The sequence below is a fragment of the Schistocerca gregaria genome, chromosome 10, assembly GCF_023897955.1.
Source record: "Schistocerca gregaria isolate iqSchGreg1 chromosome 10, iqSchGreg1.2, whole genome shotgun sequence".
NCBI lineage: Eukaryota > Metazoa > Arthropoda > Insecta > Orthoptera > Acrididae > Schistocerca > Schistocerca gregaria.
The window spans coordinates 223,810,412-223,826,840 of NC_064929.1; the positions used below are offsets into that span (position 1 = coordinate 223,810,412).

Sequence of the window (16,429 nt, forward strand, 5' to 3'; positions counted from 1 at the left end):
ACATTTGATAGCAAATTATGTGAAATAAAATGATCAGTTATCCTTACATACACAGCCTTTTAGGAAACTTTAGCAAATAGCAATGGCATAGAAATGGGTCTAAAATTGTTACACTATCCCTTTCTTCCTTCTTATAAAGCGGCTTTACTACTGAGTACTTTAATCGTTCAGGAAACTGATCATTCCTAAATGAAAAATTACCAATATGGCTAAATAAAGGGCTAACACGTGCAGCACAGTACTTTAACACTGTGCCAGGCACTCCGTCATACCCATGAGAGCGCTTGGTCCCCGGTGACTTAATTATTAACTCAATCTCCCCCTCGTCTGTATCACACAGGAGTATTTCAGACAGTCTAGGAAGCACATTTTCGAAGAGATGTGGAAACGAAGCTTTTATTTAATTCACCAGCAATGCTCAGGAAATGATTGTCAAATACTGTACGTATATCTGACTTATCAGAAACAGAAATATGCTTCTTTTGATGATAGCAACAAGGTAGATTGCCGAAATATTGTCCTTTGTACGCTAGGCTGTTCACCCGAGATTAATTTCATCACAAAGAGAAATATTTTTATTACGAAGTGACTGTATATCGTGGACCTTGAGCCGCTGACCAGACATTTCCTTGACAACTGATCATATGGTTTTAATTTTATCCTGCGAATTAGCTATTCTATTTGCGTACCACGTATTCTTTGCCTTCGTAATAACATTTTTAAGCACCTTACAGTACTGTTTGTAATGGGTTACTGTAGCTTGATTGGGACTACATCTAACATTTTGATGTAATGCCCTCTTTGTTCTACATGATAGCCATTAGTCAACCACCCAGGCTGCCGTTTACTGCTAGTACCCTGTTTAGAAGGTTCTAATGGAAAGCAAATTTCAAAGATCCTGAGAAATGTGTTAAAGAAAGGTTTATATTTATCACCTATCTTACTGGCACTCTTAACATCCTACCACTCTTGTTCCTTAACGAGGTTTAAAAAACTCTATTGCCGAAGGATTAGCTTTTCTACGTAATTTGTAACTATATAGAACATTTGTTTGAGTACAAAAACCATTTAATGTTAAAATCTGTGCATCATGGTCTGAAAGGCCTTTTACTAACATTGTCCATCTAGTAATGAAGAATGGATAAAAATATTGTCTACGGCTGTGCTACTGTTCCCCTGCAGCCTTGTTGAAAGAAAAAAAATACCGGTCTGCAGCAGATCATATGAATTCAGGAAATGTTCTAACATCCTTAATATTGAGGTCACCACATATAATAAATTTTTGGTACTTCCTATAAAGTGAACCAAGAACCCCCTCTAGCTTGAGCAGAAATGCTTTGAAGTCAGTGGACCTGTAAACAACAACAGTCGAAAGTGTAGTTTCACTAAATGTAACTGTCCCTCCAACACATATAAATACCTGTTCATTGCAGTGCTGTGATACGTCTACGGACTCAAATGGAATACTGTCTTTTTTTTCTTTTTTTCTTTTTCTTTTTTACGAACATGGCTAGTCCCCCACCATGCAAGAAACTGCTTGAAAAAGAACCATCTGATCCGTATCCTGGTAAATGAAGCCTCTGAAATGTCAAGTCATTTAAGTGGCGCTCCGATACACAAATAATGTGAGTCAACATCTATAAGCAGTTCACTAATTTTATCTCTAATACCTCTTATATTTTGATGAAATATGCTAGTTGCTTCGCTACTTGGATACCTGACCACCTCTGAACGTGATCCTCCTCCTAGCTGCCTTCTTACCAAGAGCCTCCTCGACCTTTCTACTTCCTCCTTTGTGCATTGTAACTGCACCTGAAGGGCAGAAATGTTACGCTCCTCTTCCTCTGTCAACTTATTACTGCTATAAATTCTGCATTTCTATTAGAGGATCTCGCTAGGATTCGCAATGGCTTCCCCAATGAACCCATCCCCCCCCCCCCCATTAATGAACAAATCTCTTACCGTAAACCGCTGCTCACAAATCTACGACAAAGCCAGCACTTCTCACTCATGGTAAAATGTTAATAGTTACTGAAAAAACTAAACGTCTACGTGACCCAAGTTCAATTACAACAGCAGAACTATTTAAAGAACTGGCAGTAGTTATCCTGAATTTCGCTCTATGCTAAGAAAACAACTACTTTCATTAATATTACTAAACCACAACTAATACCAATACCACGAAAAGTTCATACAATTTCTTATCTAAAACCAAAAATTCAAGCGACGATTCGAACACTCGACGAAATTAAACACAATGAATCAAAATTTTACTGAAATATTTCACTTCAAACAATAAGAAACGTAAGCTGATAGCTGCTGTACTAAATTCATAAATGACTTCAACGTACAACTCTAAAAAATACAGTGGGCTAAGTTTCTGATGGTTTATTTCGCCAGAAACAGTACGAGGCACCGTTGAAAACTACTAAATTTAATAACCGAATAACAGTAATCAAACAACTTCGTCAGAACTTGAGAACCGCGACAGCTGCAACTGCACGCCGTGAAATGTAAACACGCCGCTAATATTTGGATGAACGACTGAAAACTACTAAATTTAATATTCGAATACAACTTTGTCAGTACTTACCTTTAGAACCGCTACAGCTGCAACCGCACACAGCAAAAATGTAAACACACCGCTGCGACTTCGATGAACGGCGGAAGGACACACACGAATAACAGACCACTCGAATCAATAACACAAAAATAAAGATTGGGATGAATGAAAATCCACTAATAAATTAGTTTTACAGCAAATATTAACATCAATAAACTTTAAAATAAGTATCGGAAATCTAAAACTTTATGAAGTATCGGCGAGCGATTTGATCAGCAGTCCACTGTATGTGACGTCACACCAAAGATCCCAATAACCAACTATCTTCCAGGAGTGTAAAAATTTTTTGTTGGCGCCCACCTACATAGCGAGAAACGATGAGCGTAATAAAACAAGATAAATCAAAGCTCCAACGGAAATATTTAAGTGTTCGTTTTTTTAAAGCGCGCTGTTCCAGAGTGGACCGGTAGAGAAATAGAGCGGTCGATAAACCCTCTGGCAGGCACTTAATTGTGAATTGCAGTGTAACTACATACATAGATGCAGGTATATGTTTTTGTACTTTCTACATTGAAACACAATCAACAATCGCGATAATCTAATATATAAGAAAGTATCAGCCTCGATTGCGGTAATGAAACCAACCTTTACCTAGGTTTCAGCCCAAGTAATTGAGCCTTCTTCAGAAGATATGCCTGAATCTATAACTTTTTTAAGACGGCATGGTCTAGAAATTCAGTCTATTCAGGCTGTTTTAGTTTTATTTCTAGACCTTGCCCTCTTAGACAAATTATAGGTTCAGGCATATCTTCTGAAGAAGGCTCAATTATTTGGGCTGAAACCTAGGTAAAGGTTGGTTTCATTACCACAATCGCGGCTGATAGTTTCTTATGTAGTAGATATATGTAGTAATAATCGGATAAGAAAAGTGGCACATTCATGTGCCGCAGCAGCAGTGCTAAAATGTTTGGTTTTTAAATAAAATATTTTTAATAAAGAATACGTTCATTCGTAAAACTTTCATTATTTTGAAGTACTGGAGTATTGTAGACAATGGGAAAAGCGGTCTCCACTATTTTAATGGCAATGCCTACAGTTATAAACTGGAAAGAAATACGTGACACGAGAATCGGCAAAGCGCTGCAAATGCAGTACTGTACGTGCTGCCGTGCGCGTGGCGTGTCAGACGGTTTGTACGGCAGTTCCTCGCAGTCACCTTCACACACCCGTTGAACGCCCTAGTTCGTCAAAGTATTTTAAGAATTGCGGTAGCAATGAAGCACGATACTTTAAAAGATTAAAAACTGGAGCAGGCACTAGAAAATTGCGACAACTACATCTAGATGGATACTCTGCAAATCACATTTAAGTGCCTGGCAGAGGGTTCTACGAACCAGCTTCACGATTCTCTATTATTCCAACCTCGTATACCGTACCGAGCGAGGTGGCGCAGTGGTTAGCACACTGGACTAGCATTCGAGAGGACGTCGGTTCAAACCCGCGTCCCGCCTTCCTCATATAGGTTTTCCGTTATTTCCCTAAATAGCTCCAGGCAAATGTCGGGATGGTTCTTTTCAAAGAGCACGGCCGACTTCCTTCCCTAATCCGATGAGACCGATGACCTCGTTGTCTCGTCTCCTCCCCGAAAACAACCCCAACCCAAAATGCATACCGCGCGGAAAAAAGGAACACCTATATCTCTCCGTGCGAGCTTTGATTTCCCTTATTTTATCATGGTGGTCTGTCCCCCTATGTAGGTCGGCGACAGCAAAATATTTTCGCTTTCGGTGGAGAAAGCTGCTGATGGAAATATCGTGAGAAGATTTATTCCCAACGAAAACCACCTTTATTTTAATAATGTCCACCCGACATTGTGTATTATGTCAGTGATAATACAAAACGCACTGCCCTTCTTTGAACTTTTTCGTTGTACTCCGTCAATTCAATTCGGTAAGGACAGCGCAGCAGTATTCTAAAAAGAGGACGGAGAAACGTAGTGTAGGCAGTCTCCTTAGTAGGTCTGTTACATTTTGTAAGTGTCCTGCCAACGCAGTCTATGTTTAGCCTTCCGCGTAACATTTTCTATGTGTTCATTCCAATTTAAATTGTTCGAAATTGTAATTCGTAGATAATTAGTTGGATTTACGGCCATTAGATTTGACTGACTTATCGTGTAACCGGAGTTTAACAGATTCCTTGTAACACTCATGTGGATCGCCTCACACTTTTCGTTATTTAGAATCAATTTCCAATTTTTGCACCATACATCTTTTCTAAATCGTTTTTGCAAACAACCTACGACGGCTGCTCACATAGTTTCCCCCATCGTTTGTGTAGATAAGGAACAGCACAGGGCCTATAACACTACCTTGCGGAAAGCCAGAAATAACTTCGTTTTACTCGATGACTTTCCGTCAGTTATTGCGAACTTTGACCTGTCTGACAGAAAATCACGAACCTAATCACATAACTGAGACGATATTCCATAAGGACGAAATTTCACTACGAGCCGCTTGCGTGGCACAGTGTCGAAAGCCTTGCGGAAATCGTGAGTACGGAATCAATTTGACATTTTGTCAATGACACTCAACAGATCGTACGAGTGAATATGGTTCAAATGGCTCTGAGCACTATGGGACTTAACAGCTGTCATCAGTTACCTAGAACTTAGAACTACTTAAACCTAAATAACCTAACGACATCACACACATCCATGCCCGAGGCAGGATTCGAACCTGCGACGTAGCAGCAGCGCGGTTCCGGACTGAAGCGCCTAGAAACGCTCGGCCACCGCGGCCGGCGTGCGAGTGAAGAGCAGCCAGTTACGTTTCACAAGGACAGTGTTTTCTAAATCCGTGTCGACTGTGTGTCAACAGACTGTTTTCTTCGAGGTAATTCATAATGTTCGAACACAATGTATGTTCGAAAATCCTTCTGCATATCGACGTTAATGATATGGGCCTGTAGCTTAGTTCACGAATATTGGTGTGACGTCGTATAAGGAGAAGAAACATCCACAGTGATATTTGGAAGAAAAAATACACTTGACTGATGCCTTTATAATTTTATTGATGTTCCACAGGCTTGGGGAAATGACTGTACCCTTAAGTTTACGGCTACTTCAGGGTGGAAAACTGAAGCCGTCCGAAAGTGAGGATGCGTGGGAGTGAGCGGGCTGCGGCGCCCGCTGCACCTCCGCAGCCTCTGCTGGGGTCGGCGAGAGCGACCTTTGGTGCAGCCTCAGCCCTGTATTCATCGTGTTCTCCTACTGCTTCACCTTGATTAGAAATTTTCAGTCTTTTTCTCTATGTCCACTTTCATTACAGGAAGTAACAGCGACAAAAAAAGGAAATCGGTTATTTCAGAAACTGGTAATTTTGAGCGGCTTTAACAGTCTAGCTAGCAGAACCGAAGCAGCGAAAAACCGTTTGTTTCGGCGACAACCACCATCTCTGACAGACAGTCGCAGGTGGGCGCCGACTGTGCGGCTTTGTTTTTGTTTTTGTTTTATTTGCTTTTGGGTCGTGTCCAGACAACAGCGTCAATTGTGACGATACGATCTAAGATCAACACAGCGCCGAGCCCTCGTCCGGAGCAAAGCCTAGAATCGAACCCGGGGGCTTGACTCGGCAACTGCTGAGTCGGGCAGTGCAGCGTTCAGCTGTGGACAGGGAGAGAGGCTTGCCGGGGACGCGGCCTGCTGCAAGCAGCAGTCTGGAGAGAGGCTTGCCGGGGACGCGGCCTGCTGCACGCAGCAGTCTGGAGAGAGGCTTGCCGGGGACGCGGCCTGCTGCACGCAGCAGTCTGGAGAGAGGCTTGCCGGGGACGCGGCCTGCTGCACGCAGCAGTCTGGAGAGAGGCTTGCCGGGGACGCGGCCTGCTGCACGCAGCAGTCTGGAGAGAGGCTTGCCGGGGAGGCGGCCTGCTGCACGCAGCAGTCTGGAGAGAGGCTTGCCGGGGACGCGGCCTGCTGCACGCAGCAGTCTGGAGAGAGGCTTGCCGGGGACGCGGCCTGCTGCACGCAGCAGTCTGGAGAGAGGCTTGCCGGGGACGCGGCCTGCTGCTTGCAGCAGTCTGGAGAGCGGCTTGCCGGGGACGCGGCCTGCTGCACGCAGCAGTCTGGAGAGAAGCTTGCCGGGCAGGCGGCCTGCTGCACGCAGCAGTCTGGAGAGAGGCTTGCCGGGGACGCGGCCTGCTGCACGCAGCAGTCTGGAGAGAAGCTTGCCGGGCAGGCGGCCTGCTGCACGCAGCAGTCTGGAGAGAGGCTTGCCGGGGACGCGGCCTGCTGCACGCAGCAGTCTGGAGAGAGGCTTGCCGGAGACGTGGCCTGCTGCACGCAGCAGTCTGGAGAGAAGCTTGCCGGGCAGGTGGCCTGCTGCACGCAGCAGTCTGGAGAGAGGCTTGCCGGGGACGTGGCCTGCTGCACGCAGCAGTCTGGAGAGAGGCTTGCCGGGGACGCGGCCTGCTGCACGCAGCAGTCTGGAGAGAGGCTTGCCGGAGACGCGGCCTGCTGCACGCAGCAGTCTGGAGAGAGCCTTGCCGGGGACGCGGCCTGCTGCACGCAGCAGTCTGGAGAGAGGCTTGCCGGGGATGCGGCCTGCTGCACGCAGCAGTTTGGAGAGAGGCTTGCCGGGGACGCGGCCTACTGCACGCAGCAGTCTGGAGAGAGGCTTGCCGGGGATGCGGCCTGCTGCACGCAGCAGTCTGGAGAGAGGCTTGCCGGGGACGCGGCCTGCTGCACGCAGCAGTCTGGAGAGAGGCTTGCCGGGGATGCGGCCTGCTGCACGCAGCAGTCTGGAGAGAGGATTGCCGGGGACGCGGCCTGCTGCATGCAGCAGTCTGGAGAGAGGCTTGCCGGGGACACGGCCTGCTGCTCGCAGCAGTCTGGAGAGAGGCTTGCCGGGGAGGTGGCCTGCTGCTCGCAGCAGTCTGGAGAGAGGCTTGCTGGGGAGGCGGCCTGCTGCACGCAGCAGTCTGGAGAGAAGCTTGCCGGGCAGGCGGCCTGCTGCACGCAGCAGTCTGGAGAGAGGCTTGCCGGGGATGCGGCCTGCTGCACGCAGCAGTCTGGAGAGAGGCTTGCCGGAGACGCGGCCTGCTGCACGCAGCAGGCTGGAGAGAGACTTGCCGGGGACGCGGCCTGCTGCACGCAGCAGTCTGGAGAGAGGCTTGCCGGGGATGCGGCCTGCTGCACGCAGCAGTCTGGAGAGATGCTTGCCAGGGATTCGGCCTGCTGCTCGCAGCAGTCTGGAGAGAGGCTTGCCAGGGAGGCGGCCTGCTGCACACAGCAGTCTGGAGACAGGCTTGCCGGGGACGTGGCCTGCTGCTCGCAGCAGTCTGGAGAGAGGCTTGCCGGGGAGGCGGCCTGCTGCACGCAGCAGTCTGGAGAGAGGCTTGCCGGGGAGGCGGCCTGCTGCACGCAGCAGTCTGCAGAGAAGCTTGCCGGGGACACGGCCTGCTGCACGCAGCAGTCTGGAGAGAGGCTTGCTGGGGACGCGGCCTGGTGCACGCAGCAGTCTGGAGAGATGCTTGCCGGGGATGCGGCCTGCTGCTTGCAGCAGTCTGGAGAGAGGCTTGCCGGGGACGCGGCCTGCTGCATGCAGCAGTCTGGAGAGAGGCTTGCTGGGGACGCGGCCTGGTGCACGCTGCAGTCTGGAGAGAGGCTTGCCAGGGAGGCGGCCTGCTGCTCACAGCAGTCTGGAGAGAGGCTTGCCGGGGAGGCGGCCTGCTGCACGCAGCAGTCTGGAGAGAGGCTTGCCTGGGACGCCGCCTGCTGCTCGCAGCAGTCTGGAGAGAGGCTTGCCGGGGAGGCGGCCTGCTGCACGCAGCAGTCTGGAGAGAGGCTTACCGGGGACACGGCCTGCTGCACGCAGCAGTCTGGAGAGAGGCTTGCCGGGGACGCGGCCTGCTGCACGCAGCAGTCTGGAGAGAGGCTTGCCGGGGATGCGGCCTGCTGCTCGCAGCAGTCTGGAGAGAGGCTTGCCGGGGAGGCGGCCTGCTGCACGCAGCAGTCTGGAGAGAGGCTTGCTGGGGACACGGCCTGCTGCACGCAGCAGTCTGGAGAGAGGCTTGCTGGGGACGCGGCCTGGTGCACGCAGCAGTCTGGAGAGATGCTTGCCGAGGATGCGGCCTGCTGCTTGCAGCAGTCTGGAGAGAGGCTTGCCGGGGACGCGGCCTGCTGCACGCAGCAGTCTGGAGAGATGCTTGCCAGGGATGCGGCCTGCTGCTCGCAGCAGTCTGGAGAGAGGCTTGCCGGGGACGCGGCCTGCTGCACGCAGCAGTCTGGAGAGAGACTTGCCGGGGACGCAGCCTGCTGCACGCAGCAGACTGGAGAGAGGCTTGCTGGGGATGCGGCCTGCTGCTCGCAGCAGTCTGGAGAGAGGCTTGCTGGCGACACGGCCTGCTGCACGCAGCAGTCTGGAGAGAGGCTTGCTGGGGACGCGGCCTGGTGCACGCAGCAGTCTGGAGAGAGGCTTGCAAGGGAGGCGGCCTGCTGCTCACAGCAGTCTGGAGAGAGGCTTGCCGGGGACGCGGCCTGCTGCACGCAGCAGTCTGGAGAGAGGCTTGCCGGGGACACGGCCTGCTGCACGCAGCAGTCTGGAGAGAGGCTTGCTGGGTACGCGGCCTGGTGCACGCAGCAGTCTGGAGAGATGCTTGCCGGGGATGCGGCCTGCTGCTTGCAGCAGTCTGGAGAGGGGCTTGCCGGGGACGCGGCCTGGTGCACGCAGCAGTCTGGAGAGATGCTTGCCAGGGATGCGGCCTGCTGCTTGCAGCAGTCTGGAGAGAGGCTTGCCGGGGACGCGGCCTGCTGCACGCAGCAGTCTGGAGAGAGACTTGCCGGGGACGCAGCCTGCTGCACGCAGCAGACTGGAGAGAGGCTTGCTGGGGACGCGGCCTGCTGCTCGCAGCAGTCTGGAGAGAGGCTTGCCAGGGACACGGCCTGCTGCACGCAGCAGTCTGGAGAGAGGCTTGCTGGGGACGCGGCCTGGTGCACGCAGCAGTCTGGAGAGAGGCTTGCAAGGGAGGCGGCCTGCTGCTCACAGCAGTCTGGAGAGAGGCTTGCCGGGGACGCGGCCTGCTGCACGCAGCAGTCTGGAGAGAGGCTTACCGGGGACGCGGCCTGCTGCTCGCAGCAGTCTGGAGAGAGGCTTGCCAGGGAGGCGGCCTGCTGCACGCAGCAGTCTGGAGAGAGGCTTGCCGGAGAGGCGGCCTGCTGCACGCAGCAGTCTGGAGAGAGGCTTGCCGGGGAGGCGGCCTGCTGCACGCAGCAGTCTGGAGAGAGGCTTGCTGGGGAGGCGGCCTGCTGCACGCAGCAGTCTGGAGAGAGGCTTGCCGGGGAGGCGGCCTGCTGCACGCAGCAGTCTGGAGAGAGGCTTGCCGGGGAGGCGGCCTGCTGCACGCAGCAGTCTGGAGAGAGGCTTGCTGGGGAGGCGGCCTGCTGCACGCAGCAGTCTGGAGAGAGGCTTGCCGGGGAGGCGGCCTGCTGCACGCAGCAGTCTTTAGAGAGGCTTGCCGGGGACGCGGCCTGCTGCACGCAGCAGTCTGGAGAGAGGCTTGCCGGAGACGTGGCCTGCTGCACGCAGCAGTCTGGAGAGAAGCTTGCCGGGCAGGCGGCCTGCTGCACGCAGCAGTCTGGAGAGAGGCTTGCCGGGGACGTGGCCTGCTGCACGCAGCAGTCTGGAGAGAGGCTTGCCGGGGACGCGGCCTGCTGCACGCAGCAGTCTGGAGAGAGGCTTGCCGGAGACGCGGCCTGCTGCACGCAGCAGTCTGGAGAGAGGCTTGCCGGGGATGCGGCCTGCTGCACGCAGCAGTCTGGAGAGAGGATTGCCGGGGACACGGCCTGCTGCACGCAGCAGTCTGGAGAGAGGCTTGCCGGGGACACGGCCTGCTGCTCGCAGCAGTCTGGAGAGAGGCTTGCCGGGGAGGTGGCCTGCTGCTCGCAGCAGTCTGGAGAGAGGCTTGCCAGGGAGGCGGCCTGCTGCACGCAGCAGTCTGGAGACAGGCTTGCCGGGGACGTGGCCTGCTGCTCGCTGCAGTCTGGAGAGAGGCTTGCCGGGGAGGCGGCCTGCTGCACGCAGCAGTCTGGAGAGAGGCTTGCCGGGGAGGCGGCCTGCTGCACGCAGCAGTCTGCAGAGAAGCTTGCCGGGGACACGGCCTGCTGCACGCAGCAGTCTGGAGAGAGGCTTGCTGGGGACGCGGCCTGGTGCACGCAGCAGTCTGGAGAGATGCTTGCCAGGGATGCGGCCTGCTGCTTGCAGCAGTCTGGAGAGAGGCTTGCCGGGGACGCGGCCTGCTGCATGCAGCAGTCTGGAGAGAGGCTTGCTGGGGACGCGGCCTGGTGAACGCTGCAGTCTGGAGAGAGGCTTGCCAGGGAGGCGGCCTGCTGCTCACAGCAGTCTGGAGAGAGGCTTGCCGGGGAGGCGGCCTGCTGCACGCAGCAGTCTGGAGAGAGGCTTGCCTGGGACGCCGCCTGCTGCTCGCAGCAGTCTGGAGAGAGGCTTGCCGGGGAGGCGGCCTGCTGCACGCAGCAGTCTGGAGAGAGGCTTACCGGGGACACGGCCTGCTGCACGCAGCAGTCTGGAGAGAGGCTTGCCGGGGACGCGGCCTGCTGCACGCAGCAGTCTGGAGAGAGGCTTGCCGGGGATGCGGCCTGCTGCTCGCAGCAGTCTGGAGAGAGGCTTGCCGGGGAGGCGGCCTGCTGCACGCAGCAGTCTGGAGAGAGGCTTGCCGGGAACACGGCCTGCTGCACGCAGCAGTCTGGAGAGAGGCTTGCTGGGGACGCGGCCTGGTGCACGCAGCAGTCTGGAGAGATGCTTGCCGGGGATGCGGCCTGCTGCTCGCAGCAGTCTGGAGAGAGGCTTGCCAGGGACACGGCCTGCTGCACGCAGCAGTCTGGAGAGAGGCTTGCCGGGGACGCGGCCTGCTGCACGCAGCAGTCTGGAGAGAGGCTTACCGGGGACGCGGCCTGCTGCTCGCAGCAGTCTGGAGAGAGGCTTGCCAGGGAGGCGGCCTGCTGCACGCAGCAGTCTGGAGAGAGGCTTGCCGGGGAGGCGGCATGCTGCACGCAGCAGTCTGGAGAGAGGCTTGCTGGGGAGGCGGCCTGCTGCACGCAGCAGTCTGGAGAGAGGCTTGCCGGGGAGGCGGCCTGCTGCACGCAGCAGTCTGGAGAGAGGCTTGCCGGGGAGGCGGCCTGCTGCACGCAGCAGTCTGGAGAGAGGCTTGCTGGGGAGGCGGCCTGCTGCACGCAGCAGTCTGGAGAGAGGCTTGCCGGGGAGGCGGCCTGCTGCACGCAGCAGTCTGGAGAGAGGCTTGCCGGGGAGGCGGCCTGCTGCACGCAGCAGTCTTTAGAGAAGCTTGCCGGGGACGCGGCCTGCTGCACGCAGCAGTCTGGAGAGAGGCTTGCCGGAGACGTGGCCTGCTGCACGCAGCAGTCTGGAGAGAAGCTTGCCGGGCAGGCGGCCTGCTGCACGCAGCAGTCTGGAGAGAGGCTTGCCGGGGACGTGGCCTGCTGCACGCAGCAGTCTGGAGAGAGGCTTGCCGGGGACGCGGCCTGCTGCACGCAGCAGTCTGGAGAGAGGCTTGCCGGAGACGCGGCCTGCTGCACGCAGCAGTCTGGAGAGAGACTTGCCGGGGACGCGGCCTGCTGCACGCAGCAGTCTGGAGAGAGGCTTGCCGGGGATGCGGCCTGCTGCACGCAGCAGTTTGGAGAGAGGCTTGCCGGGGACGCGGCCTGCTGCACGCAGCAGTCTGGAGAGAGGCTTGCCGGGGATGCGGCCTGCTGCACGCAGCAGTCTGCAGAGAGGCTTGCCGGGGACGCGGCCTGCTGCACGCAGCAGTCTGGAGAGAGGCTTGCCGGGGATGCGGCCTGCTGCACGCAGCAGTCTGGAGAGAGGATGGCCGGGGACGCGGCCTGCTGCACGCAGCAGTCTGGAGAGAGGCTTGCCGGGGACACGGCCTGCTGCTCGCAGCAGTCTGGAGAGAGGCTTGCCGGGGAGGTGGCCTGCTGCTCGCAGCAGTCTGGAGAGAGGCTTGCTGGGGAGGCGGCCTGCTGCACGAAGCAGTCTGGAGAGAAGCTTGCCGGGCAGGCGGCCTGCTGCACGCAGCAGTCTGGAGAGAGGCTTGCCGGGGATGCGGCCTGCTGCACGCAGCAGTCTGGAGAGAGGCTTGCCGGAGACGCGGCCTGCTGCACGCAGCAGTCTGGAGAGAGACTTGCCGGGGACGAGGCCTGCTGCACGCAGCAGTCTGGAGAGAGGCTTGCCGGGGATGCGGCCTGCTGCTCGCAGCAGTCTGGAGAGAGGCTTGCTGGGGAGGCGGCCTGCTGCACGCAGCAGTCTGGAGAGAGGCTTGCCGGGGACGTGGCCTGCTGCACGCAGCAGTCTGGAGAGATGCTTGCCAGGGATGCGGCCTGCTGCTCGCAGCAGTCTGGAGAGAGGCTTGCCAGGGAGGCGGCCTGCTGCACGCAGCAGTCTGGAGACAGGCTTGCCGGGGACGTGGCCTGCTGCTCGCAGCAGTCTGGAGAGAGACTTGCCGGGGACACGGCCTGCTGCACGCAGCAGTCTGGAGAGAGGCTTGCTGGGGGCGCGGCCTGGTGCACGCAGCAGTCTGGAGAGATGCTTGCCGGGGATGCGGCCTGCTGCTTGCAGCAGTCTGGAGAGAGGCTTGCCGGGGACGTGGCCTGCTGCATGCAGCAGTCTGGAGAGAGGCTTGCTGGGGAGGCGGCCTGCTGCACGCAGCAGTCTGGAGAGAGGCTTACCGGGGACACGGCCTGCTGCACGCAGCAGTCTGGAGAGAGGCTTGCCGGGGACGCGGCCTGCTGCACGCAGCAGTCTGGAGAGAGGCTTGCCGGGGATGCGGCCTGCTGCTCGCAGCAGTCTGGAGAGAGGCTTGCCGGGGAGGTGGCCTGCTGCACGCAGCAGTCTGGAGAGAGGCTTGCCGGGGACACGGCCTGCTGCACGCAGCAGTCTGGAGAGAGGCTTGCTGGGGACGCGGCCTGGTGCACGCAGCAGTCTGGAGAGATGCTTGCCGAGGATGCGGCCTGCTGCTTGCAGCAGTCTGGAGAGAGGCTTGCCGGGGACGCGGCCTGCTGCACGCAGCAGTCTGGAGAGATGCTTGCCAGGGATGCGGCCTGCTGCTCGCAGCAGTCTGGAGAGAGGCTTGCCGGGGACGCGGCCTGCTGCACGCAGCAGTCTGGAGAGAGACTTGCCGGGGACGCAGCCTGCTGCACGCATCAGACTGGAGAGAGGCTTGCTGGGGATGCGGCCTGCTGCTCGCAGCAGTCTGGAGAGAGGCTTGCCGGGGACACGGCCTGCTGCACGCAGCAGTCTGGAGAGAGGCTTGCTGGGGACGCGGCCTGCTGCACGCAGCAGTATGGAGAGAGGCTTGCAAGGGAGGCGGCCTGCTGCTCACAGCAGTCTGGAGAGAGGCTTGCCGGGGACGCGGCCTGCTGCACGCAGCAGTCTGGAGAGAGGCTTGCCGGGGACACGGCCTGCTGCACGCAGCAGTCTGGAGAGAGGCTTGCTGGGGACGCGGCCTGGTGCACGCAGCAGTCTGGAGAGATGCTTGCCGGGGATGCGGCCTGCTGCTTGCAGCAGTCTGGAGAGGGGCTTGCCGGGGACGCGGCCTGCTGCACGCAGCAGTCTGGAGAGATGCTTGCCAGGGATGCGGCCTGCTGCTCGCAGCAGTCTGGAGAGAGGCTTGCCGGGGACGCGGCCTGCTGCACGCAGCAGTCTGGAGAGAGACTTGCCGGGGACGCAGCCTGCTGCACGCAGCAGACTGGAGAGAGGCTTGCTGGGGACGCGGCCTGCTGCTCGCAGCAGTCTGGAGAGAGGCTTGCCAGGTACACAGCCTGCTGCACGCAGCAGTCTGGAGAGAGGCTTGCTGGGGACGCGGCCTGGTGCACGCAGCAGTCTGGAGAGAGGCTTGCAAGGGAGGCGGCCTGCTGCTCACAGCAGTCTGGAGAGAGGCTTGCCGGGGACGCGGCCTGCTGCACGCAGCAGTCTGGAGAGAGGCTTACCGGGGACGCGGCCTGCTGCTCGCAGCAGTCTGGAGAGAGGCTTGCCAGGGAGGTGGCCTGCTGCACGCAGCAGTCTGGAGAGAGGCTTGCCGGGGAGGCGGCATGCTGCACGCAGCAGTCTGGAGAGAGGCTTGCTGGGGAGGCGGCCTGCTGCACGCAGCAGTCTGGAGAGAGGCTTGCCGGGGAGGCGGCCTGCTGCACGCAGCAGTCTGGAGAGAGGCTTGCCGGGGAGGCGGCCTGCTGCACGCAGCAGTCTGGAGAGAGGCTTGCTGGGGAGGCGGCCTGCTGCACGCAGCAGTCTGGAGAGAGGCTTGCCGGGGAGGCGGCCTGCTGCACGCAGCAGTCTGGAGAGAGGCTTGCCGGGGAGGCGGCCTGCTGCACGCAGCAGTCTGGAGAGAGGCTTGCTGGGGAGGCGGCCTGCTGCACGCAGCAGTCTGGAGAGAGGCTTGCCGGGGAGGCGGCCTGCTGCACGCAGCAGTCTGGAGAGAGGCTTGCTGGGGAGGCGGCCTGCTGCACGCAGCAGTCTGGAGAGAGGCTTGCCGGGGAGGCGGCCTGCTGCACGCAGCAGTCTGGAGAGAGGCTTGCCAGGGAGGCGGCCTGCTGCACGCAGCAGTCTGGAGAGAGGCTTGCCGGGGAGGCGGCCTGCTGCACGCAGCAGTCTGGAGAGAGGCTTGCCGGGGAGGCGGCCTGCTGCACGCAGCAGTCTGGAGAGAGGCTTGCCGGGGAGGCGGCCTGCTGCTCGCAGCAGTGGCGCTGTGTGCGGCGCAGAGGACGGCGCAGCGCTCGCGCCCGGGCCGTGTCTGTTAGTCGGCGCTCGACGGTGTGCGAGTCGCACGTGTTGCGACACAGTTGCTCGCCTTGCAAAAGACGAGAGAAAATTACGCACAAGGCACGAAATAAGCCCTCAAAACTTCTAGTAAACATTTGAATATATCAGGGACTCACCAGCTGCAGCATATGTTCGTATACTACCAATTAAACCAATGAACAGTGGAACTTGTCGTGTAAATGTGCCGTTTTCTGTATGTGTCTGCTATAACGCCTCTTGCAAACGATGTCAAACAATAATTTACTGATTCTAAACATAGGCTTTAGCGACCATTGTGACAGTCAAAAAAAATTTTCTGGGTTTGTGAACGCATTTTCACTATGTACAACTTCTGACGTTTCGGTCACTGTTGCGAGACCTTCTTAAGAGTGGTTTTGTTTACCACTGAATGAGAATACCATGTTTCTTGTATTCTTGCAGACGTGGCGGTCATCCAGTTCTGATAATCTGTTAAGTACGTATCGGAGATATTTTAGACGATTTTTATTGGCGTTTTTATTATTTCTTTTCATTGGTTTGATTGTTTTTTGTACAGCGCCTTATGATGAAAAGAAATAATAAAAACACCAATAAAGAACTCCTAACATCCCTCCCCTTCATCCGTAACAGCCTGTCAGAACTGAATGACAGCCACGGCTGCAAGTATGTAAGAAACCAAGTTTTCTCACTTGGCAGTAAACAAAAAGATCCTTGGAGGAGGTCAGTTGCAACAGCGACCGAAACGTAGGAAGTTTTACATAATGACAATGCAGACACAAACCGAGAAGAATTTGTGAGTCTCGGCGACGCTACCGTCCATTGCCCAGCACTGCCCTCGTCTGCACTGTATACTGCGCAGTGCACTAGTGTGCCCCAGAGCTACGGTCAGCCACCTGGCGCCACGTAAGCAGCGCCGCCTCGGCAGGTCGCTGCAGGGAGTCGCCACCACGGCAGAAGTAAGTCCCGGGCAGCCGTGACGTCACATTCACTCACATCCCAGGTCGGCTTCAGATCTGGCGACCTCGGGGCCAGCACACCAACTGGAACT

The 16,429-nt window shown here is 56.8% G+C and overlaps 1 protein-coding gene across 1 annotated transcript in view; it reads left to right on the forward strand.

Moving 5' to 3' along the window:
• LOC126293257 (G surface protein, allelic form 156-like) overlaps nucleotides 1–16,429 on the forward strand; it is a 155,873-nt gene that overhangs the window by 107,265 nt on the left and 32,179 nt on the right. The window contains exons 4-5 of the mRNA XM_049986373.1: nucleotides 6,235–10,848; nucleotides 10,912–15,375. Of these exons, the coding sequence (XP_049842330.1) occupies nucleotides 6,235–10,848; nucleotides 10,912–15,375 (9,078 nt within the window). The remainder of the gene's footprint in view (nucleotides 1–6,234; nucleotides 10,849–10,911; nucleotides 15,376–16,429) is intronic.